The following is a 23,876-nucleotide window of genomic DNA, read 5'->3' as shown; positions in this document are numbered from 1 at the left end:
CAGAGCTTAGGGACCCAGGCAGAGCGCTTTGCCGTGCTCCCTACTACAGCCACGGGAGGGGAGCACTGATCTCCCGTCCCCTTGGCTGCAGCAAGAAGCCTGCACTGGCAACGCGCTCCGCCTGGGTATCTAGGCAGTGGCTCCCTTCTGCAGCCAGTGGGCAGGCCTTGTGGGCCATTCTGAAAGACCCCACGGGCCATGGGTTGGGAACCACTGGTCTAAACCCTCCAAGACAAACGGCTATCCAGGCTCCTTTGAAAATCCTCTGCTCTGAAATGTGCTGGCAGATTGGGACCAGACCTTTGTGTGCCGAGATGTGAATCTCTGACCAGTTTCCCTCCCTTTTTAACAACCCTGTCCGTGTGGGGATTTTCACTGTCCATCTTACTATGTTTTACCACAAAGGCTAATCTTCTGAGCCACTGAGTCACGTTTGGGTAACAATTTAGAGCAGAAGCCTCACAGGTGCTTGGGCCTGTACAATAAAATGAAATAAAGAACCAGCATTTCTTTGTTCTACACTAAATGGCAGAGGCAGGTACATGCCCAGCAGCAGGGCTTTCATTGAGAACCACTCCAACTGCCCTCACTCCAGTGACAGACCCCCTCCTCCGGGTTGCCTGGTTCCCTTCCCCCACTCCTGCTTTGGTGTCCCCTCCCACACCCATTCCCCAGGCACATCCATCTCTTCATTCAATGCTGTCTAAAAACTCACTCCTGCGGGGTGACCTGGGGGTTAATAATTATTGACTAAAGTAATGTCTTAGCACCTGGGCCAATACCCACTGACATCAATCAGAGCCTGACTGACTCACTGTTTGATGGGATGATTGCAACCTTGGCCCTATTGTCTCTCCCCCTCTCTTTGTTGTGTGTCTGAATGTTGACTGGGATTTGCAAAAGCGCCTCAGGGAGTTCAGTGCTTACATTTAGCTGAAGTCCAGTGGGAGTTGGGCACCTAACTGCCTCCAGTTTCTCGGACAATCCCAGCTGCTACAGAACTGGGTATTTGTATGTACTCCTTTCAAGTGGGGCTCAAAGCAATGGCTCTCTCTCAAACTAGAAGTTAGGCAGGGATAGTGTCTGTGTTGCATTGTTTAATGCCATGGTTTAGCACTTACCAAAGTCACTTGTTTAATTAACTAAACAGATACATTAAGATAGGCGATAAAGAAGTGGAATACCATCCAGACTTCCATCTGATTCTGCACACCAAGTACTTTAACCCCCATTACAAGCCAGAGATGCAGGCTCAGTGCACTTTAATTAACTTCCTGGTAACCAGAGATGGACTGGAAGACCAGCTGTTGGCTGCAGTGGTTGCAAAAGAAAGGCCAGATCTAGAGCAACTGAAGGTATTGATGCTATGACTGAAGAGAATGTGACATGGCAGAACAGAAACGGGGGCGAGACTGCTGTGGCTTTGCTTACAAATAGCTGAACAGACCTGGCTAGTCCAGCGAGACCTACACTGTTTACAACAAACTGACTAGACTTACTGCCCTCTGTGCTGGAGACTTCCTCCAGTTCCAGTCCAAGTGATGATGTTCTGATATATTTGCTCCTTAAATGATAGACTGCCGTGGGTCTCATGTGGAACACATGTGGAACATGCTCAGCAGACAACACTTAGTACAGTAACAAGGATAGCGAATAACTCTACCCCTTTACGCAAAATGGAAGCCACATCAGGCCCACCAAGCCTCAGCAACCCACACCAGCTGGCGGGTGCAGCCACTTTTATTTCTAGGCATTAAACTGACTACATCGCTCTGGACTAGCAGCCCCTTCATAACAGGCCAGGAGTGCCCCACCCTGAGTGGTTTTTTTATTTGAAGGTTCTGCCATATCCTATCATTGGATTTAAATATGAAGGGCCTGGCTCTCCCCTGCATTGCACCCAGGTATGCTGGCAACTCAGTGGCATTCTCATGCAATGGAGCGGTTAGCAGGCCCAGCTGATATATTTGAAACAAAAGTGTAGATTACACTCTGAGAGTAAAGGTCGGTAAAGTAATATCTTTTAGCTTTTCCTACCCTGGGACCAACATGATTCCAACAACATTATAAACATAGAAGATACTCAGTCATTTCGTCAGTGACGTACACACTCATAAATACATTATAAACTAAACTGATATGCAAAAGAACATAAAACCAGCAATAGCACCTCCTAATTGGTCCATTCCCTTGTCTGTCAATGGGTCCCTAGTTTACTCAAAACTCAAACTAATGCTATGAAAGCGTTAGTTGTAAATCCTTTGAATGACTAATTTTCCTCTTTTGTGCATTGATGCTGTAGGCAAATCTCACAAAAAGTCAAAATGAATTTAAGATTTTCTTGAAAGAGCTGGAGGATTCTTTGCTTGCCCGACTCTCTGCTGCGTCAGGAAACTTCCTGGGAGACACCGCATTGGTGGAGAATCTAGAGACAACAAAGCGTACAGCCATAGAGATTGAGGAAAAAGTAAGAAAGCTGCCAAAAGGCACCTGTAGGTTACACTGTGGAACCAGCAGAGTTTCTTTTAGAAAATGAATTTGGTGTCCAACTCAGTCGGAGATGACTGAGAGACGTTGTTTTCCAGGACATGCAAAAGTTCTGTAGTAAAATTATGTTTGTTTTTAAGGTGAGAGAAGCTAAAATTACAGAAATTAAAATTAATGAGGCTAGAGAAAACTACAGGCCAGCTGCAGAAAGAGCATCTTTGTTGTACTTTATACTGAATGACCTCAACAAAATTGACCCCATCTACCAGTTCTCATTAAAGGTAACTAAAAAATAATGGGGCAGACGGCACATGTAACTGAATAGGTTTTCAAAGAATTCACAAAGGTAATTGTTTTTACATTACTAGGGTGTTTTATTGAAAACAAGCAATCAAATCACCATCTCTAATTGTTTCTGGCTAGGCATTCAACGTGGTCTTTGAGAAAGCCATCCAGCGAACTCTTCCAGCGGAAGACGTGAAGCACCGGGTGATAAACCTAACAGATGAGATCACCTACTCAGTCTTTGTGTACACTGCACGGGGACTCTTTGAGAGAGACAAACTCATTTTCATGGCCCAAGTTGCCTTTCAGGTAATATGGATGAGCACACTGGACTCCAGTTACACTTAGTAGATAATACAACTTTTCCGAGATGTAATATGTGTTGGTCTCGTATTTCTGGGGCAAAGCATGTGTCCCCCATGTTGTTAATAATAATTAAGGCTATGATTCTGTCATGCAGATTTTTAGTCGATTTCATGGCAGAGCTGCAGAGAAAAAAAAATCCACAGTCATGGAAGTGTCATGGCCTGAGTTGGGGGGGGGAGGGAGGTTTTGGAGCACAAGCCCACCTGCACTGGTAGTTCCTGTCCTGCAGGGCTGGGTCCAGCTCCTGGTGCCATGCGTTGTGACCCCATGCACCAGGTTACAGCACCAATCACATTTGATCTATCTGCCCCTCCATCTCCAGTTATGGAAGGGTGGAGACACCAAACCCCAATGGCGCTCTGACCACATGGGCCAGGTCTCAATTTCCAGAGCCACTGCAAGAGTCACGGACTTTATTAAATTCAGATTGCCAGGAACACTGTGACTTCCATGCCAAAATCAGAGCCTTAACAATCATTTGTACAGTGTGTAAATGCACACTGCTTTACAATCGGATCAATCAGCCATGCTCTCACCTAACGAATTTACACCCTAAAGTTTGATCCACTGAAATCAATGGAAGATTCCCATGTACTTCAGTGGACTTTGGATCAGGCCCAAAAGCACCTATCCACTAGGATGCCTGAGAATGTGCTCAACTGCTTTGCTGGATCAGAACCCAGGGGCTCACTTCTACCAAAACTAAGTTTGTAACATAGCGCTGAGAGGCCAGCCAGTTCCCTACCCCCTTCTGCGAGGCTCTGTACAAACGTAGTAAACATGGCCCTGGCCCCAAAGAGTTCGAATGCAGGGTTGCTCTGGCTATGTCCTCCAGGAGCACGTGTCTGTACCGCTGCTGCAATGGACATTTTCCCAGCACAGACGTTTGCATGGACATGTGAGCACAGGGCTTGTGACACACAGCAGTTCTGCTAACGACTCATGCTTTTCCGACGTGGATTATGTAACCTTGTGCAAGAGGCCTAACATTGCAGCTGTAATCTCTACTTTCTCATCAGGTCTTGTTAATGAAGAAAGAAGTGAACCCGGTTGAACTGGACTTTCTTTTACGCTTTCCATTTAAGGCTGGAGTGACGTCCCCTGTTGATTTCTTACTATCTCAAGGATGGGGTGGAATTAAGGTTTGTCTGAAGAATGTAACATTTTGTACAAATTCTTCAGGTGTAAACACTACACAGAACAGACACGGGACTGTGGGATTCAGGAAACCAGGCTACGCTCTTGTGAGGCTTGCCGTGGCTTATTGAGGGGGGGGGCGCCAGCCTGGAGAGGGGTGCTGGCCAGGCCCTCGGAGGAGGAGCCTCCCCACCCCTGTTGCAGGCAGCCAGGGCATCCTCCCAGCTCCTCCACCCCTGACTGGGCGCAAGGGAGCCATGGGGACCAGAGCCCGTCACGGCCCACCTCCCCCCGCTGGGCAGACCCCATCACCCCCACAGCCCTGCTATGGGGGGAGAGCGGGAAATGGGCCCACAGACACCCCTCCTGCAGACCCTCCTTCTGCGGGGTGCGGCCGACGCTGCTGCTGCCATCAGGAGGCGGAGTGGGGGAGAGTGGGACACAGGCCGCAGACCCCCCCTGCAGGGCATTGCCACCGATGGGTGGAGTGGGGGAGAGCAGGACACGGGCTCGCAGACCCCCCGCCTCCCCGTGGGGCGCTGCTGACGGGGGGAAGGTGCCAATGTAAGTATGGCCCCCGGGTGCCAAAGACCCACAGTACACCACTGGAGGTCTGTAATATGCAGGTTGAAACAGGAGGCAGGATGAGTTTGCTGACTAAACTAACACCCTTGGGAGTTGTACCTCTTAAAAATGCAGCTGTGACACAATCACATTCTTGGAATGTTTATCTAAAAATAATGTTGATTAGAAAATCTCTAATCAAATGATCAGGTAATCACCAAAATAGCCCCCTTAGCAGAAGGTGTGATGAAAAGCAGTTAGTTATGCACCACTGTGTAATCCAGAGTCACTTGGAAAAGTATCTTCCAGTTGGTATCATTTGAAAGCTAAGAATACAAGCTCTGAGATGTTACCCACAGCAGCTAAAGTCCCTCATTTGTGAAAATATCAGTGTTTAAATCAACATCGTTAATATTTATTTTACGGGAAACTGAATTACGGATGTTGCCCAGCAGATAAACCCAGACATGCTGCAGCTCTCTGCTGTCTTACATGCCTTTGCTCCAGTCAGGGGACCTCCCATTGGCTTCAATGCACATGTACTGGAGAGAGCCACTGTTTCACTCCTGCAACGTAGGGAAAGTCAGAGTCAGCAAACAGGATCAGATCTAAGCTGTGTGAGAGAACAAGATGTTAAAAATACTGATTCTGATGTTGGGAGTTTAAAACCGATACTTTCAACACAGATATAATCCTTCCCTTTCTTGTGCCTATGCTGCTTCCCTGGCTGGGCCAGCACCACCATCTGTGCCATTTCTGTAGCTTAGACACTTCTCCTTTATGCTTTAGACTTGTCCACCTCTTCAGTTTCTCTTGTACATGCCTCATTAGCCTGTCTCCAAAGATGGCCTCTAGCTGGACGGAAGGTGACCAGGGGTCACCATTATCAGAGCAGACCCTTCATGTTCCTCTCATTTCTTGCATAACTGCACAGCATAATTGTTAGCATACAGTGTGAAATTAAACATTTGTGCATATTTTGGGTGCATCACAAAATCTCCCCCTGGCCCACAAGAACCCCCAAGCCCACAACACAGGGATCCAATGCTTAACTAACCACATCTTACCCTAATTTTCTCAGATGGCAGGATATATCTTCATTATTTCAGAGTTCAATGGAGATTTGAGTATTTTTATACTGAAAGCTCACAGCATTGGTGTGATGAGACAGATGAGTTGGGCTAGACTCTAGAGAATGTGACTGGCTACAGTTTGTAAGAAACACTCAGCACTTGAATCTGCTGTCAGCAACACTGTGAAATGCCACAATGACTCCAAAAAGCCAATCCCACTGGGGCCCCAGAGCAGAAGGCCACTCACAACACAGTGCTGATGAATAAACGGCTTGCCTTTTCTAGGTCCTCTCAGATATGGATGAGTTCAAGAATTTAGATAGCGATATTGAAGGGTCAGCAAAGCGATGGAAAAAATTTGTTGAGTCGGAGGCTCCTGAGAAGGAAGTGTTCCCCAAGGAATGGAAGAATAAATCAGCTCTGCAGAAGCTGTGTATGATGAGGTGCATGAGACCAGACCGAATGACCTACGCAGTCAGGTATTCTCATGATCCTGCATGGGCCCCGTGCCGGCTGGATAGTGGCATGCCTATGCTGTGATGCTGGAGAGGCATGCAGTAGAAATGGCACATGAGGGAGTGGTTAGCTGTGCAATAACAGCACCAAACAGGCATGGGGATAAGGCACAGAGCTGATGGCATGCAGCCTGTCACATGTTAATACTCTTCCAAAGGGGCATTTAAAAGGGGATTTGGTGGTTTTTAATCCCCTGGTGAAGAGCTAGCATTCTGTCTGCCTTCCCAGCGTGCCCCTGCATAGCTCCTCAAGTGGAAGGTGCCCAGAGACACGCAGCTTCAGGAACCTGGGCCACACAAGCGCTCTCTGGTGGCCTCGAACACGTGGCAGTAAAGCTATAAAAGTGCCGTGTACCAACACTTCAATTTCATCCTTTCTGCAGCCAGCTCTAACTGCAGAGACCTCCTCTAGGCCCACTTCTTCTGCTTCTTCGTATGGCTGATGTCAATGTAAACAACAACTCTCACTTCACATTCAGATGGTTAAGCCAGATAATTGCATCTTTGGGCAATGAGTTGTTCTATGGATGGAGGATGGCAGCCTTCATGCAGCTCACTCTGTAAAGTGAGAAATCATGACTAACGCCATCAACCTGGCGACCGAACATCAATCAATGATCTCTCAGTCATCAGAGCAATAACTCTAGGCCCATTGCACATGCCAAGGCTTCCTGCATCTGCCCCTCCTTGTACCTAGCACTGACACCTGCTGCAGTTCTTGCTCAATTATAACTCCTCTGACCACACGCAGGGGGTGAAGCTGCCTGTTTGTCCCAGCCCAGCACCATCTCTGCCCTAGCAGATGGCAGTTTGGACAAGGCACACTGACCTGCTGTATAAAGCCATTTCAGGGGCGGCGCTACTGCTATCTATGGCGGAGATGGGAACACTCCTGCCTTTGCAAGCTAAAGGTTCCAGGGGACAATGGTATAGCTCTGTCCCTTCTTGATAGCGCTCATCATGCCGTCTAAGCCCGTTTATCAGCTCTGCGCTGGGCTTTCCCTTGCCCAGATTAGATTTTTGTGCATTATTTTGGGTTGCATGTCACCAGCTTCACTCCCTGCCCATAATACTGAGCCTTTGTAGCGACACGTTCAGTTTTCATACTTCAAATCTCTGCCTTGATCTGCATGCTAGGCTAACTGTAGAAACGTGGCCTGGCCCTGTAAGTTACCTGTAATAAACAGGGTAAAAAGTCTGTTTGTGACTAATCTGTACCAACGTCTTTTTCACAGAAACTTTGTAGAAGAGAAGATGGGGAGTAAGTTTGTAGAAGGCAGAAGTATTGAATTTTCTAAATCATATGAAGAGAGCAGCCCATCCACTGCAATATTCTTTATCCTCTCTCCAGGGGTTGACCCACTGAAAGACGTAGAGGCACTGGGTAAGTCAGTATTCCTTCTCACTGAAAGTAGGCTCTGTAGCATAGGCGTCATGGAAGATGCTATCAATAAAGAGCATACATTGCACTGCATTGCAATTGTCAGGTTGTTTTTTTTAATCCAATGTATTCCTATGGCTGTTTCCCCCCAGGAAGAAAGCTAGGCTTTGCCATCGACAATGGAAAAATCCATAATGTGTCTCTGGGGCAAGGACAAGAAATTGTGGCAGAAAATGCTCTGGATGTAGCTGCTGTTCAAGGACACTGGGTCATTCTTCAGGTATTAGAAGCACCACTGCACTGGGCGGTCTCTGGTGTATCTGTGTGGTTTATATCGTATCCTTAGAGCAGCCCTTTACACAGTCAATGTCCGTGCAGCGTTTTACATAATGCACATGTTCAAGACTCTTGCCTCTCCGCTCAAGGTGAACGGTTCTTTCCTCACTACATTGCCTCGTGCTTGTCTGTAGTGAATGCCTTTAGCTGCCATGTTACCAGTTTCCTGGTTTGGTTAGATCCTTCTGGAGTATGTCACCTTCCTACCTCCGCATCTGTCACCCAGCTCAGCTGAAGTGCCATGGGCCAGCAGAAGCTGTGATGACTGTGAAGGTAGGCAGTGCATTCAGCACCCAGGAGAATGGCTAGCCATCCAGCTGAAACAGCAGCACAATGCTGGATGAAGAGAGCCTGGGGTGAAGCATGTACTGTATATCAGTTAGTGAAGAACTTCAAATGGTCCAGTGAAGAACCAGAAACATGATGAATACTCAATCACTTGGCAATCTTTAAACCAAGGCTTGATGTCTTTCTACAGATGTGCTCTACGTCAATCAGAAGTTGTGGCCTATATTATGCAGGAGGACAGCCTGGATGCTCATAATGATATCTTCTGGCCTTCCAGTCTATTAATCTAAATGTAGAAGATTCTGATGGGTACAAATCATAGGAGACTGACTAGAATATTGGGTGGGCAGCTTCCAGTGACCTGTGTCAAATCTAAACAGATGAACAGGTCACCAGAGGAAGCATGGGATCGTGTCAGTGTACCGATGAAACAACAGTGAACAGCTTGGGTCTGCTAGGACTACGAGGTCTGAAATAGCCTCATCTCCTCCATCCCAGCACGTCCCTCCTAGCGCTGTTCGGGACAGCAGCGGTAGGGAATTAAACTTTGGAAGTGAGAAGTAAGTCACATTGTGTCTTTTGCAGAACATCCATCTAGTTTCCAAGTGGCTGGGCACACTGGATAAGAAGGTGGAGAGATACAGCGCTGGCAGCCACGAGGATTACAGAGTATTTATGAGTGCAGAACCTGCCCCCACGCCAGACGCTCACATTATTCCTCAAGGACTCCTGGAAAACGCTATTAAAATTACCAATGAGCCACCAACGGGCATGTATGCTAACCTGCACAAAGCACTGGATCTCTTTACTCAGGTATTCAGACGACAGGCTTGATTTTTCTTGTTTTGTTTAAGATGGTTGGATTTGTTTTGTTGCTGTTTTTTCTTTTTTGCTTCAGTCGCTATTTATTAGCAGTGGTATGGCCTTTTGGGGGGGGTCTTTTCTCCCCAGGAGAGTGAGTGCAGCCTGCCTAGGAACTGGATTGCTTAGAGTTTAGATTCATAGTTTACCCCCTAAATCTTCTAGTCTGACCCCTTAGTTCTGTTCTTTTCAATACAGTAGTTCATACTGATGCCCTCCATAACAGTTTCTTCACCAGCTTGCATTAATTACAGGGCTTTTTCAATTTTTTTTGCATTGTAGTGGAATAGGTACCCTTGTGATTTACACCAAAGGATGTTTCCATAAATTAGACTTCTCCCGTAAGAGTATAGCCAGGGACAGAGCAAAGCCGTGATCCTTACGGTCCTGCTCAGTAATCTTAAATGTAAAATTGCTAGTGACGGTGATGCTAAGAGGTAATGTCATGCCAAGACTGGCTGATTATAGAAACACTCTACTGCAGCTTTGTGGTTTGACTGGCTGCAAGTTTCTATTTATAGGCTAGAGGCTAATATACCATAGTCTGACATATCAGGAGGCATTTCTTCTCTGCCTGTAAATAATGGAAAATTCCAACATGCTGTGTGGTGTAGCAGCAGTTCCAGAGAGCTGCTCCAGAACTGGTCATGCCTGAGTCTTTGAGGGCAATGCACAGTAGGTGCCCTTAAAACGCTTCACCTCTTGGAAAGACTCGAAGTGCAGGGAAGGACCCTTCACCATAGTTGAGGTCTCCAATTTATTAATAGAGTGCAGCATTTCTTGCTGAGTGTTTTTAGCGTTTATGTATGGCTGATTGGTGTTCTCCAAACCTCGCTGAAGTACTTTCACGCTGTCTATATGCTACAGTGTACGCGAGGTACTGGATAGCAGAGCTGAGGACTAACTAGGTAACCTGGACTTGCTTAGGCGAACACATGGAAGGGTTTACATTTCTGCTTTTTTCCTATATCTGAGCATTGTTGGGTCTGGTGCAAACTATGGTTATAGACCTTTACACTGAGCGTCCGAAATTAAGACTTGTAGGTCATCCTTGTGTGCATGATTAGCAGAGGTGACTTCAGAGACAATACAGACAATACAGTTCTAGGACAAAGTCTGATCAAACTATGCCTCTACTTCCTGCTCCTGCAGCACCGCAACTAAAGTTTTACTAAGCCTATTAATTATTACTAGTATTAATAGTTTGGGTTATTACTGATAGAGTGCCAGCGTTTAAAACAAGCAGATCATTAGAATTAGGAGGACATTTCTCATCAGATTATGAATGAATGCATCCCGTTAAGGTAGACCACGTGTGAGCACTAGGCCAGGATGGAGGCTCCCTCTCACATACTGCAATATAGTAGAAGTCAATTCTGTACAAGCAGCAGTGAATGGGTCTGCGGCTACATGTGAGCTATGGAGAGCATGCTTCAGATGAGACACTTAAGTGCACTTTGTTGTAAAGAAGATCCAGCTGTGTCTCTGCTGGCTAGTCGGCGAGAAGTTATTTTTTATATTCAGACGCCCTGTGGTGACATTTCCTCTTCTGCATGCATGTTCTTTTCATCTTTATTCTGCTGTAGGATACTTTAGAGATGTGCACCAAGGAAATTGAATTCAAGTGCATCTTGTTTGCTCTCTGCTACTTTCACGCGGTGGTAGCTGAAAGGCGTAAATTTGGCGCGCAGGGCTGGAACAGGTCTTATCCTTTCAACAATGGAGACCTGACTATATCCATCAACGTGCTGTATAACTACCTGGAGGCTAATGTGAAGGTTAGAACTTGCTTCTTAAACATCTGCAAGTCAGGAGTGATTGTTCTTAGGCTACAAAGAGCAGCACTACTGGGAAAACATAGAGCACTGAGGTTAGACCTCCCTTTTGCGGCCGCTGCCAAGCCTACTTCCTGGGCGGGGGGGAGGCATCGTGAAAGCACAGGGCTCTAACAGCCTTTGGACTGAAGAAGGTTGTGCTGGGATTTAGGTTTGGGCGATTCTTCCCTGGGCTGTGACATAGCAAAACCAGTGGAACCTTTAAAGCCAAACTGTGACTCTCTCAGTGAGGAGTGTGGGGTGGCCTTTGTCTGACACCACATAGAGATTTAGCACAGTCCTAAACTGTAAGCACTGTGCGCTGGGCACGGGCAGCAGCACCCGTGTACGCCACCAGCTCGCAGCCCTAGTCGTGTGCAAGATGGACATTTAGCAAACTGGCTGAGAGGCAGCATCAGGGTTAGCTCAGATTGTCCAGCCCTCTTGCCTCTGTGTTTTATGCATTCAGCTGAAAGGCAAAACCTTTCCCAGCAATTTCCCCACAGTGGATGGGGGAGGCAGACGCCAAGCCAGGGAAAAGCATGTTTCTTGCTCCAGGCCTCATGGCAGTGGTAAAAGCTGAATTGAATTCAGATGGGCTGAAAAGAGACATGATCTGAAGCAAGTCCCATCCACCACTCTGGAGGGCTGTCTCCATTTTGGGAAAGGGGTGAAATCCTCAGTGAACATGGTGAAGCAAGGAGTAGCAGAAAGTGACGGGTTCCATGCTGCATCCCCTGAGTTTTGGGGCTGAGCTACTTCTGTGTGACTGTCCCAGGGTTCGCACTGTGCATGGCGTCTGCACAGGATGGGAAAGGGCAAAGCAATGCTAACATAACAGGGACGTTGCCTGTTACCGCCTGGGATGTTTCAGAACAGGCATTCTGTAGAAAGGCCCTGAGTCAGCATATCTGTCTAGGTTCCATGGGACGATCTTCGCTATCTCTTCGGTGAGATTATGTATGGGGGACACATCACAGATGACTGGGATCGCAGATTGTGTAGAACTTACCTGAGCGAATACATCCGGGTGGAGATGCTGGAGGGAGAAATGTCCTTAGTGCCAGGATTTTTAGTCCCACCCAACTTGGACTACAAGGTGAGGAAAGGCTCATCATGCCTGTAGGGTGAGAACTCACTGTTCATTGTGTCTGTGAAAAGGCTGCGGTGCCCTTGGGGACGTATGTGTGATAAGAACGTCGCTTGACAAAAACTGGAAAGAACCCAGGGAAGATGACAGGATACTCTCTGAGGCCAGGCAATGGAATCCTGGAGAAAAAGGGAGAGTGATTCCCAGGGGTGGAGTGGCAGGACAAGAAAATGCAGCTCAGAAATAAACCAGGACAAAGCTGAGGAAGGGCATGAATAAACACCTATTAGTGAGGGTCATCAGAGGGGAAGTGTGAGCAGCTTTAGCTATTGTTCTAGGCTGGAATAGCAAAGAATCCTGGTCCTTGAGGGAGTAGGGCACGATGCGACTAAAGCTCTGGTCTAGGCATGTGGTCTAGTCACGCCCCGTTTGCTCTCTGCCCTGTTTTTAGGGTTATCATGAATACATTGACGAGAACCTCCCCCCAGAGAGCCCGTACCTTTATGGGCTTCACCCCAATGCCGAGATTGGGTTCCTCACCATCACATCAGAAAAGCTTTTCCGTACAGTTCTGGAAATGCAGCCCAAGGAGTCTGACGCTGGAGGAGGGACAGGTGTGTCCCGAGAGGAAAAGGTAGGAAAGGGTTCTGGCCCTCAATACTAACCAGGAATTAAGCTTCTAAGGCCACTGGTTTGTTGTTGAAGAAACAAACACACCAAATAGGAGGTGGCGGCTGCAAACTGTAATAGCCTCATCTCCTGCCAGTGAAATAGCCTCCCACATTTGTGCTGCATGGGTCCTGACTAATCTCGCCTTCCCAGCACTAACATGACCTAGCACAGTAACTAAATAGGGGCACTCCTGCTTAGGGGGTCTAGAGCAGTGGTTCTCAACGTCTGAGTGGTGAACTGGCGCTAGTCCCTGAGACCCTCCTTGACAAATTTAGGAAGGCAGTAAGCTGGTCCCTGGCATCATAAAGGCTGAGAAACACTGATCTAGAGGGTTGCAGGGAGAAGAAATGGTTAATTTCTCTGGCTTCTTTTTTTTCAAAGCTCCATCTCCTCCTACTCCTCCAGCTGCCCTGGCTGGAAGCCACTGCCCAGCTCCTCAGGGCCTGCACCCAGCTTGGCATGAGACTTAAGGCAGCTGCTTGCCCTCACCACCAGGGGGTAAAGAGACAGTGGGACCAAAGGACTCCCAAAGCACATTATCCACCATGCTCCTGGAGTTGGCCATCACTATCTGTAAATTCATTATCATGATAGTGATGTGGGGATTTTACTCATAAACTGTACCTTGAGGAAGGTGGTGGAGAGGCCTTACGAGCTGATTATGCACGTTTACTTTGTAACCATACCTAAACACAGGCTGCTGCTAAATGCCAATCTTCCCCGCAAGCCTCAGTAGTTAAGGTTGCAGTCCACTTCCCTGTTGGCCTCTGCTCGTAGCCCTTTGGCTGCCAATAAACTGTTACGTGATTTACAACCACAGTGTGGGCTGCGTGATAATCAGCCAGCATGTACTGCAGTGCTTTGTGGCATGTGATAGTCTCCTTGGTGAGCTGGTTTCTGGCTGAGTCAAGTGAGCAGCAATGGCAGCTGAGCCACGCCAAGCGTTGCTGGTTTTGAGAGCTATCCTGTGTCAAGGCAATGCCAGTCTGGACCAGTCTTCTTAAGAACGGCCACACTGGGTCAGAGCAATGGTCCACCCAGCCCAGTGGCCTGTCTTACCCCAGTGGCCAATGGCAGGTGCGTCAGAGGGCATGAACAGAAGAGGTAATCATCCACTGAGTTATTGCTCTTTCTTGAGTCTAAGGCTCTGCTGGATTGTACAGGCCCAGCTCTTTTGGCCAATTTGATTCTAGTCTAGTAAATGTTAGTGATGAATTCTGGCAGGAGACCGTGAAACCTTCAACTCAATGCAAGAACTACATTTAAAACGCCATGTCAAAGCTGTGTGTGTCCCTTGATCCCTTGACAAAGGCTGGTTGATGGTGTTGTATACTACAGGTAAAACAAGTCCTAGATGAAATAATTGAAAAGCTACCAGAGCCATTTAACATGCTAGAAATCATGGCTAAAGCAGCAGAGAAGACACCGTACGTTGTGGTGGCCTTTCAGGAATGTGAAAGAATGAACATCTTGACAAGTGAAATCAGACGGTCTTTGAAAGAGTTGAATTTGGGGCTGAAGGTGTGTGACATCCATCCTGGTTTTGTACCATGGTAGTAACTTAGTTAATGTTGCTGGGCTGTGTGTGTGTTGTTGAGAGGGGGAGGGGGGTTGTTCTTTTTTTTTTTAAATATACCAGCCTTTCCAAATGAAGTCAGCGGAACTAAATGCTCAGTGCAGGTTCAATACCAAGATACTGAAAGTGTCTCTTATTCTGCCACCCACTACCCCATACAGGATCATTGTAAGACAGACATCGATACGCTTGCCTCCATCGCAAAGATTGCAGGTTTGTTTCCACCTAAAAGCTGAGTGAGCACACACACAAACGTACAAACACACAGAGGGAGACTAAGCGGGATTGCAGGCGGCCATGGAATGATGTGACAGACTGTCTTACACGTGGCCTTCCCAGCTGCCTGATGGCCCAGCTGATTAAAATGCTGGCTTGTTTGGAAAAGGCTGCTCTGTGTCGTGGCAGCTATTTTTGGGGTACAAATCTCTAACAGGAGTTTGGACTTGCTCTCGAGCCACAGAGCGAAACAGGTGTGAGGGCTGCAGCCCGGTCCTTTGGATTAACTAAAGCAAGACTTGGGAAGACGTGAAGCTGCCCTATTTTTCAAAAATAGGCCCCACGCTCTCTCTGTCAGTAAACCCAGCTAGCATGTTCACAATTCCAGAGCAAGCTGCTAAGCCCCTTGTGACGGATCCCCACAGGCTGCCATCTTCTCTAGAGCTCAGCTCTGGCATGGCGTTTCCAACACAATCTAGCCGCTCTTGTTCAACTAACCTGTATTTTTTTCCTTTCCAAGGGTGAACTGACAATCACAACAGACATGGAGGAATTGTCTAATTCTCTCTTCTATGATAATGTGCCCGAATTCTGGACAAACCGGGCCTACCCCTCATTACTGGGCTTGGGAGCCTGGTATGCTGACTTACTGCTTCGGGTCCGGGTGAGTCCACTTGCCTCCAGCTTCTCTTCAGGGTGCTTTGTGTAGGACTCTTTGTGGGCCACAAACCTCTCTTCATATCTTTGCTTGTGGAACAAATAGTGTTGCTGTCCAGCCAGGCTGTGCATGTAAAGGTGCTCTGAGGTGCTCGCAAGACTCTATATTTATGTACTAAAAGGAGCATCAGCGCTCACACTTCTCAAGAGCTCAGACACTCAAGCCTGCTTTTCAGACCCTGTGAGATCACCAAAGCAGTGCTGAACTGCTACCGGCTAACTGCACTTGGGAGCCAGGGTTCTAGCTTCCCACGTCGGTGCGGAGACTGAGCTTCTAAAGAAGGGGCAAGCCCCTCCTGCTTCAATCCGTGCCTGTAGTACGGGGCTTTCGCAGACGCAGGGAAGCTCAAGCGTGGCTCTTTTTTCCCTAAATACACAGCTGGCGTTACACACCAGGGTGTTGGGTGCTATCGGAGAACCAAATATTCAACTCCAGTAAAGGAAAAGTACCCTAAGCCCTGTCTTCAGTACAGCTTTGTCCTGATTCCAGCAGTTGATGGCCAACCACTTAATGGAACTGCACCAGTGCAAACCCCAAAAGTGAGCCCATGAAAGCTGGACTTTGCACCAACAGAGCTTTCACTTACAGGGAACCAACCTGAGCTTCACTGGTGTAAAGCACAATCTTCTTTGCCTGCACTTGGGGCTTGCATTGGTGCAGCGGCAGCAATGGCTGTAATTGATGCTAATCCCTACTGAAGACAAAGCCTTAGTTTCTCAGCTCTGCGTTCCTCTCCCTGGGGACTCCCACATCCAGTGCAGCATCACAGCCCGAAGAGGTGCTCTGCTGAGCTAGGACTCTTCTGTGGAGACTTTCTTTCTGCCACATGACAGCACTCTCACAACTTGGCCCTCCTGCAGTCGCAGTCAGCTCAAGGCTGGGGGTTAAGTGAGAGAGGGGCTGTACAGACAGTTCTCCGCAAATGGACCTCAGGAGTAAACGTATGCAACAAGTCCCATGTATCACTTCACAAGTTCAAGAGATGCAGGCCAGCCCTCGGGAATGGGCTTTTAACCCTTGAAGCAAGCATCCACTTCTGTTCTGGAGAGACAGGGAAGATTAATGCACAGCATCTGGCCTCAAGCCCAGCCTTCTCCCCTGCTGAGATGCCTCATGTCTGTCTTCCCCCGCCCCCCCCCATGCAAGCAGTGGAGGCCAAGGCATGTGACATAATGGCACTTAAATACTCCACCTATAACTGAAGGGGTCTCTCAGAAAGTGGAAGACATGGCCCAGAGCTAACACTATGGCCAAACATGTCACGTGTATTTTGTCTGGAACACTGCAGGAGTATTTGTGCTTTTTCATTATGTATCAGTCACACCCACATAGACTCGTAAGTTGATTGCCTCCTCAGTGCTTTATTTTCCTTGCGAGGGAGATCTAGTGCTCCAAAGTCACTTAAGCTGGCTGCCTGAGTTTACCCCACCACAAGATGTAACTAATAAAACTTACCTACTTTCCCAAGGGGCATGGGGCAGGTTTGTGTGAAGCACTGTGCGGCTGGTCACTAATGCATGATTGCAGCGTGCATCACCCACCGTGCGTTATTCTAAACTGCTGCTGCTTTCTTTTTCAGGAACTAGAGGCTTGGACAACTGACTTTGCACTACCCACAACAGTGTGGCTGGCAGGCTTCTTCAATCCCCAGTCTTTTCTCACAGCTATCATGCAGTCTATGGCCAGAAAGAATGAATGGCCACTTGACAAGATGTGTCTTTCAGTGGAAGTGACCAAGAAAACCCGGGAGGATATGACCGCTCCACCCAGAGAAGGCTCCTATGTGCACGGGCTGTTCATGGAAGGTAAAAAGCCAGCTCTCTCGGGGTCTGCGCATGAACAACTGCAAGCGATAGTACATCTGGGTTTGTAGTTTCTGCAAAAGCTGCTGCTGCTCAGAACCATTTTTTAACAGTGAATGTTAACCTCTAGGACCCTGATACTGCATACTAATGTTCTGCAAACACCCTGCCTTTGCCATCCTGCCCTACTGTCAGTGATCCAGGCCCTTCCTCACTCAATTGGCTTGGTTTGAAGCAGCAGTTTCAATCTGATGAAGCCTAGTTTTTAGGAGGGTTTACATTGTATTTTGCTCTACTCTGGCATCTTTCTCCTCATACCCTAGTCTCTGCTTTATAAACTCCACTGTCTGATCTGTCCCTGTACTTCTCTGCTGGATGGTGACTTGGTAGGATTCACCCCCACCTGCGATCTATACTCAGAGCTTCCAATTCACCTGACAGCTATGCTATCTGTGCTAACCTACAATATAGCCTACAGTTAGCTATGGTCACCTACTTGGTGCTTGTAATAAAGTAGCAATTAGTCTTCCCCAAGCAGTAGTCCAGGAATAACTGATGTCATGCTTGTCAGCACTGCAGGAGTGGAATGTGCAGTACAGCCGGCTCATTTATTTTTCAACAAACAGAATCCATGAATGGAGCAGCCAGGTTCAGTGTGGGTAGCAGCTGCCTTTATTGTGCACCAGTGTCACATGCCAGCAGAGGGCAGCACTCATCTAATTTACAAACAGCCACTGTTGGTATTTAATTAGGACAGGAACATATGAAGAGAGCATGATGTACTTGGTTCTCGTAGACAAGTCAGGTGAGAATGGACTTTTCGGAGTTACAGAGAGATGAGGCCATGGCAGTGTCGCAGGCGTGTTAAGATTATGTTTGGGCCTAGCCGACTATATGGATAGTTTCATATTTATCGGTCTGTCCCCACTGAAATAGGGGCTGGAAGGGGGTGAGTTAGGACAGCCCTGACAGTTGTGGGGAGAGATCCTAGCCCTAGTAATATTGTTAGTCACTGTGACATGCCAACTCAAAGGGTATGGTGCTAGGTGCGATTAAGCCCAGGCTACTTCAATACAGCGCTTTGGTCCTCCAGCTGACCCTTATCCATACTGCTAGGACAGCTCTCTCCCACTCCGCAGCACATCCAGCAATGAAAAAGCCCTGTGGGAGCTGGTATACTGACAGAGCATCACATTACAGGTGCTCGGTGGGACATTCCTAGTGGGGTCATCACAGATGCTCGTCTGAAGGAGTTAACACCCTCGATGCCAGTCATCTTCATCCGAGCCATCCCCGTGGACCGCATGGACACCAAGAATGTGTACGAGTGCCCCGTCTACAAGACTCGCATGCGAGGCCCCACTTACGTCTGGACCTTCAATCTGAAGACAAAAGAGAAGCCAGCTAAGTGGATTCTTGCTGCTGTTGCTTTGCTTTTACAAGTTTAAGCTTTCAACTGCCGAAGCAAAGCACTGGCCCTTTCCACATGCCGAAGACACACCCAGCTTAACCCAGCAAAGCACTCTGCCCCTTAGTCACAAACTCAGCCCAAAGTATTTAACAAAGTGACAATAAAAGATAAACATGAAGTGATGGTGTTAGTGGTCCATGGGTACATGGCAGGCCAACGGCAGCCCTGGGTTACTCCAGCAGGCAGGTTACAAGAAAGCACTAGCTAAGTGCCGGTACACTGAAGAGAACAAGGAAGCCAAAGTAAAGTTTGCATGTGGCCATCTGGATTCCCCTACTTCTCATCACCCACTGCCTGCTTCGTGCTGTTTTGCATGTGGGCAGGGCCCACTGGGCCACTTGCTGTACTTCCTGTCCCTACCCCAAAGAGGAGTGTAAAAAGTAAATAGACCAGACAAAGAGGGGAGGGGAAGGAGACACACAGCTCACCAGCCAGAGAGACAGGAAGAGAGCCCAGTGCCTCTCTGCCATCCTGTACTTCCCACCAGTGGAAATGTGCACACAGCTCACCCTGATCAGCTGTTAAGCATCTGCTATTAAGCCTTCCAGCACCTTCACCACAGGCCTGCATAAAGAATAAATGCTGGTCATGCTCCCCCTTTTACAACCACTTTGCTACCAGGGCGGGAAGGAAACACGTGTCCTTCTGTTTCTAGGGTGTGACATGGATCTGACCCTGGGCTCTCAGGCATGCAGTTGTGTCATACACACTACAGCCACCTCTTTGAAATACAGAAAGAGTAGTTTTAAGACAAGATTTATGAGAAACTACAGAGGAAATAAGTGAGAGAAATGGTGCTAGAGTGGCAGCGGATTTGCGTTCTCATACCCGTCACCAGTGCACAGGAGACCCCTACTAAAAAAAAGCTTCACAGCTGGTACAGTGTGCAGGGACCACGAAAACTAACTCCCCTCCTCCCAGAGGTGACCCGTTGTGGCAGAAGCAGGAGCAAGCTTCCACGCTGTAGCTGTTTGGGGCATAAAGGATTTTGGTTCTTTGTGCTGCTGCCTCCACGGCCATCCCACAACAGTTACAAGCCTGGCCTTTGATCAGTTCTGATAATTAAGGGCAGAACAGTTCCTCTCTAGGCCCCAGCAAGAACCCAACCTCTGCTTTCCTTCTGCATGGAGTAATTTGCTATTTAACATCTTCTAGCAGCACTCAACTGCCTGAAGTCAAAAATGATAAAACTCCAGCACTTTAGCATCTTCTATTTCAAGTGTCAGCACTGTGAAGGTAGCCAAGAGAGGACAGCTGTGAAGGGATGGTTATGGCAATAGGCAACTACATGAAACAGGCTGGGTCGCTTCTGTCCAGGGCTGACCTTGTCATTTATGAAGCCTCAGTAGTGTTGGTTCTTCCTCTCTAGATAAGGAGGAAGTTTAGAACCAGTTACCCTGATGTGGCAGGTGGCTCGCACTTATTTACTGCAAGCAATTTGGGCTCCCAGAACCAGAGGCTGAGGGAAGGTAAAGGACCAGAAAACACATGCACTCACTCCAGCACGAAGGCTTGCAGGAATGGAAGTTAAAGTCACAAAAGTCGAGGGGATTAACTGGGGTGAGTGCACTGCCCTAGGAGGAAAGACAGACACTGGCCTTGTAACAGCAACATTCATGGGATAAGCAAAAGCCAGAGGCTGGGCAGGAGAGGATACAGCATCTAAGATTTTCCTACAGTGTCTCCCGTTGGCTGCCCAGGGTAAAATCTAGGCCTGAGCCTGCCAATGCGAAGTCCCCATTGCGAGAGGGATGTTTCAGAAGAGAAAGTCTTATCAATGCATGGGGATGACTTGGACTCTTCTCCTCCCCTACTCCCAAAAGGTCCCTCGTTACTGCTAGGCTAAGACATGAATTGGAGATGTAACTCATTCACATGGAAATCTAGTACAGGCCCTCAGGTGAGAGCTTCCCCATGAAGGGAAACACAGGCATGCTGCTTCCTCCTTATAAAGCCAGGGCTGCATTAATTCCTGCAATCAACTCAGTATCATTTCCTGCAGCTTCAGTTCTTCCTGGAGCAAAACAATTTCAGACTCACCCATAGGCAGATCTTTTCTCCTTTCAAAAGAAGTTCTTAATCAGTGGCGTTACCAGTTTCACCCACAGCTTTACATAGCGGCTTGGCTGCTCAAATGTAGATGATGACACGACACCCGACCTGAGGTAAAGCTGCTCCTGCTCCTACAAGATAAAATCCCAAAAGCCAGTCTCACCATCACTCCCTCGCATCATCCACCACCCTAGCTAGGTTCGACCTTCTGAGAAGCATCCACAGGCACAGCTACAGACTGGCTGGCTTTTGCCCAGCCAGAGGGGGGTCATCCTTCTCATACAGGGCTGAACATACAGCAGGGTCTAAGAACACAGCCTGTCCCTCCATGTGATGTGAATTGCAGGCAAGTAGCTCAACCACTGAGCTATGAGCATGGGAAATATCACAAGGCAGCTGGCCCTGAGCTGGGGCTGCTGCAGTGACAGTCTGAGGCGTGACAGCTCCAGCATGGAAAGCCACATTCAAATCTTCTCCTGGAGAAAGATACTCAGAACCCAACATTTAAACTGTTGAAAGGGCCCAGGGTGGGTGGCTTTGGGGGATCAGGCCCTACAGCTATCTCTAGTTACCAAACTAAACTATAGCCATAGGAAATAGGAAGAACGTAAGAGGTCAAACCTCTAGCTATAACTGCCTGAAAAGGAAACCTTACTTTAATCTCAAGAGACTGGTTTGCAGAACTCATCCTAGACACAGCTCCAGTGTTGTGTTTTCAAATGAATATGCAGTCATGATTTCAATTCAATTACCAGAAATACTTAAGAGCCTTTAAAGTATAAACACTACAACTGGAAGAGGAAGTAAGCCATCTCTGTTACAATACACATTTCACATAGCACATGAAAAGTAGTGGTTTGATCAAAGGCAGAAGTGGCTCTTTCTGCAAAACTAGCAAACTCTACATGCAAACCAGAAGCAGGACATTAGTTATATGCAGCAAATTTCCACTCTAAAGTTTACAGGGCTTTCCCCAGTGAGGAAGCCCAGGAAGCACTCTGAATTTTGACACATCAGGAAAGGAACCACAAATTATGGGAAACAAACACAAAGGGGTCTGGGGCTGAACACAAAAGATCCCAGCAGTAAGGAGCCTGCTTTTAGGAATTCAAAGTGTTGCAACTCCCACTATAACTCCTCCCTGGGAGCAGCTAGTCTAGTCTAGTCTCAGCTCAGTTATTTGTATGGAGACTCAAAACCTGTAACAAAATATTATCAACTGTGGTTCATTCGATGCAGCAGTCAGAAAGGCAGCACGGCGCCTTCTCCAGCTTGAACATTCCTTTTGAAATGGAAGTTAGACTCCAACACGGGCTAGTCCCGTCCTTCCTTTGGCTTGAAAAACATGGCCACAGATGAGTTCAAGTGACTGCTGCATCTGTTCAAATGTGGCTTCTAGTCCATGCTGTCAATTACAACACAGGGGTAGGGTGTTTATTAAAATGTATCTCCAATTTCCTTCAGACACCAGGAATCGGCCACTGACCATGTGTGAGAGCACTGGAAGTGTCTCAAATAGGGACGTAAATATCGTTTTTAAAAGTACCCCTTTAAACTATTAAAATTGTATCGGTTAATCATTAACAAGTTCACAATCTTCCCCATGCATGTATTACCTTTGTTGAGTGTCTTTACTAACAACAAAAATAGACAGCTCCCCCTTAAACCCCCTCAGGGACTACCCTCCACACCCCCACTCCCACCCCATAACCCCTGGGTAGCACCCCTAGCCCAGCTCTGCGGGGACCCCCCGTCTTGGACCCATGGTCCCTGGTGTTCTGCAGCTGGACACTCCATAGCACCTGCACCAGGGCCTCAGCCTCCCCGGGCAGCAGCAGCAGCACAGCCGCCTCTGCCATGGCCTGATGCCATCCTCAGGGAGACAGAGCCTGCGCCACTGTGCCCCCCTGGCGGCTCTATGTGCGGGACAGCAGCCACGAGAACAGGAACCTGCACACGCCTGGCCTGGTTTCTCCCCCCCCCCCATCTGTTTTAAACGTTAACTACAATATATTAATGGTCAGACTAATACGTATCAGTTAGCCAATTAATATTGTACACCCCGTGTCTCAAATGCTACAGGTATAGGGCTATGGTAATGAAAGGACTGGGTTCCACAATGGCCATGCTACTGGCACTTGAAGGTCAATTGTTTGGGGAGTGTAAATGTTTCAGACATTTGCATCAGCAGCCACCGTGCCAAGAAGTGAGTATTTGTCTAGTTTGTTATTGGATAAATCAGCAGCAAAGGAAACAAACTATATTAAAACGACAAAGGTTCAAAATAAAACCAGAATGAAGCCTGCTGCTTTCCTCCATATTGCAGAACAGGGAGTGATCCCAGGCGGCCTCTAGGGTAAAAAAGGCAGGCCAAGGCTGGCCCAGCCTCTTGTGGGGAAGGGAAGGGTCTCAGACACTCCATCAAAATCTGTGATATAATACTATGCAGCCCCAGAGGCCGTGCTTTTTCTGTTAGTCCAACTTTCAGATATGACTACAAGATCTTAGTTACCATGTATGTGACAGGATTTATCTCCCATAATGCAACTCACTGAGCCTCCCCACATCACACCAGAGCAGAAGACAGAGAAATAATTCACACTGATCTGCCCAATTACAAACTAGACAGGAGTTTCACAAATGAAGACCAGTATGGCCAGCTCCCAATATTTGTTTTTCTTAAAGCTGCACCTTGGAATTGGCAAAGCTTTCATTTAAAAAACTAAGTTTCTAACCTCTTGGATGTGAAGAAAAGCATGAAAACATGAACCTTAAAGGCTCAAAGAAGAGAAGACAAAGATAAACTGCAATTAAAATCTCATCTTTTTGTTTTAATGCTGAGGTTAGCAATATAAAATGGATAGAGAACTGGCTAGAGCATAGGGCTCAACGAGCAGTGATCAATGGCTCCATGTCGAGCTGGCAGCCGGTGACAAGTGGAGTGCCCCAGGGGTCGGTCCTGGGGCTGGTTTTGTTCAACATCTTCATTAATGATCTGGAGGATGGGGTAGATTGCACCCTCAGCAAGTCTGCAGATGACACTAAGCTGGGGGGAGTGGTAGATACCCTGGAAGGTAGGGATAGGATACAGAAGGACCTAAACAAACTGGAGGATTGGGCCAAAAGAAATCTGATGAGGTTTAACAAGGACAAGTGCAGAGTCCTGCACTTA

At 47.7% G+C, this 23,876-nt stretch overlaps 2 protein-coding genes across 2 annotated transcripts in view; one reads left to right on the top strand and one right to left on the bottom strand.

The window, feature by feature from the left end:
• DNAH17 (dynein axonemal heavy chain 17) overlaps positions 1–18,629 on the top strand; it is an 84,576-nt gene extending 65,947 nt beyond the window's left edge. The window contains exons 65-80 of the mRNA XM_067547171.1: positions 1,151–1,355; positions 2,303–2,467; positions 2,628–2,768; positions 2,911–3,081; positions 4,158–4,280; positions 6,198–6,391; positions 7,663–7,815; positions 7,965–8,088; positions 9,018–9,245; positions 10,880–11,071; positions 12,027–12,206; positions 12,649–12,831; positions 14,208–14,390; positions 15,182–15,325; positions 16,959–17,184; positions 18,382–18,629. Coding sequence (XP_067403272.1) covers positions 1,151–1,355; positions 2,303–2,467; positions 2,628–2,768; positions 2,911–3,081; positions 4,158–4,280; positions 6,198–6,391; positions 7,663–7,815; positions 7,965–8,088; positions 9,018–9,245; positions 10,880–11,071; positions 12,027–12,206; positions 12,649–12,831; positions 14,208–14,390; positions 15,182–15,325; positions 16,959–17,184; positions 18,382–18,629 — 2,860 coding nt within the window. The remainder of the gene's footprint in view (positions 1–1,150; positions 1,356–2,302; positions 2,468–2,627; positions 2,769–2,910; positions 3,082–4,157; positions 4,281–6,197; positions 6,392–7,662; positions 7,816–7,964; positions 8,089–9,017; positions 9,246–10,879; positions 11,072–12,026; positions 12,207–12,648; positions 12,832–14,207; positions 14,391–15,181; positions 15,326–16,958; positions 17,185–18,381) is intronic.
• PGS1 (phosphatidylglycerophosphate synthase 1) overlaps positions 17,831–23,876 on the bottom strand; it is a 29,542-nt gene continuing 23,496 nt past the window's right edge. Inside the window, 2 exon segments of the mRNA XM_067547173.1 lie at positions 17,831–18,563; positions 20,693–20,835. Of these exon segments, the coding sequence (XP_067403274.1) occupies positions 20,716–20,835 (120 nt within the window). The 3' untranslated portion in view covers positions 17,831–18,563; positions 20,693–20,715.

The sequence above is a fragment of the Emydura macquarii genome, unplaced genomic scaffold (genome assembly GCF_026122565.2).
Source record: "Emydura macquarii macquarii isolate MOO-44397 ecotype Brisbane River unplaced genomic scaffold, CSIRO-AGI_Emac_v2 contig_1230, whole genome shotgun sequence".
Classification (NCBI taxonomy): domain Eukaryota; kingdom Metazoa; phylum Chordata; order Testudines; family Chelidae; genus Emydura; species Emydura macquarii.
Note: the sequence above shows the minus strand (reverse complement) of the source record. Positions and strands in the feature narration are given on the sequence as shown.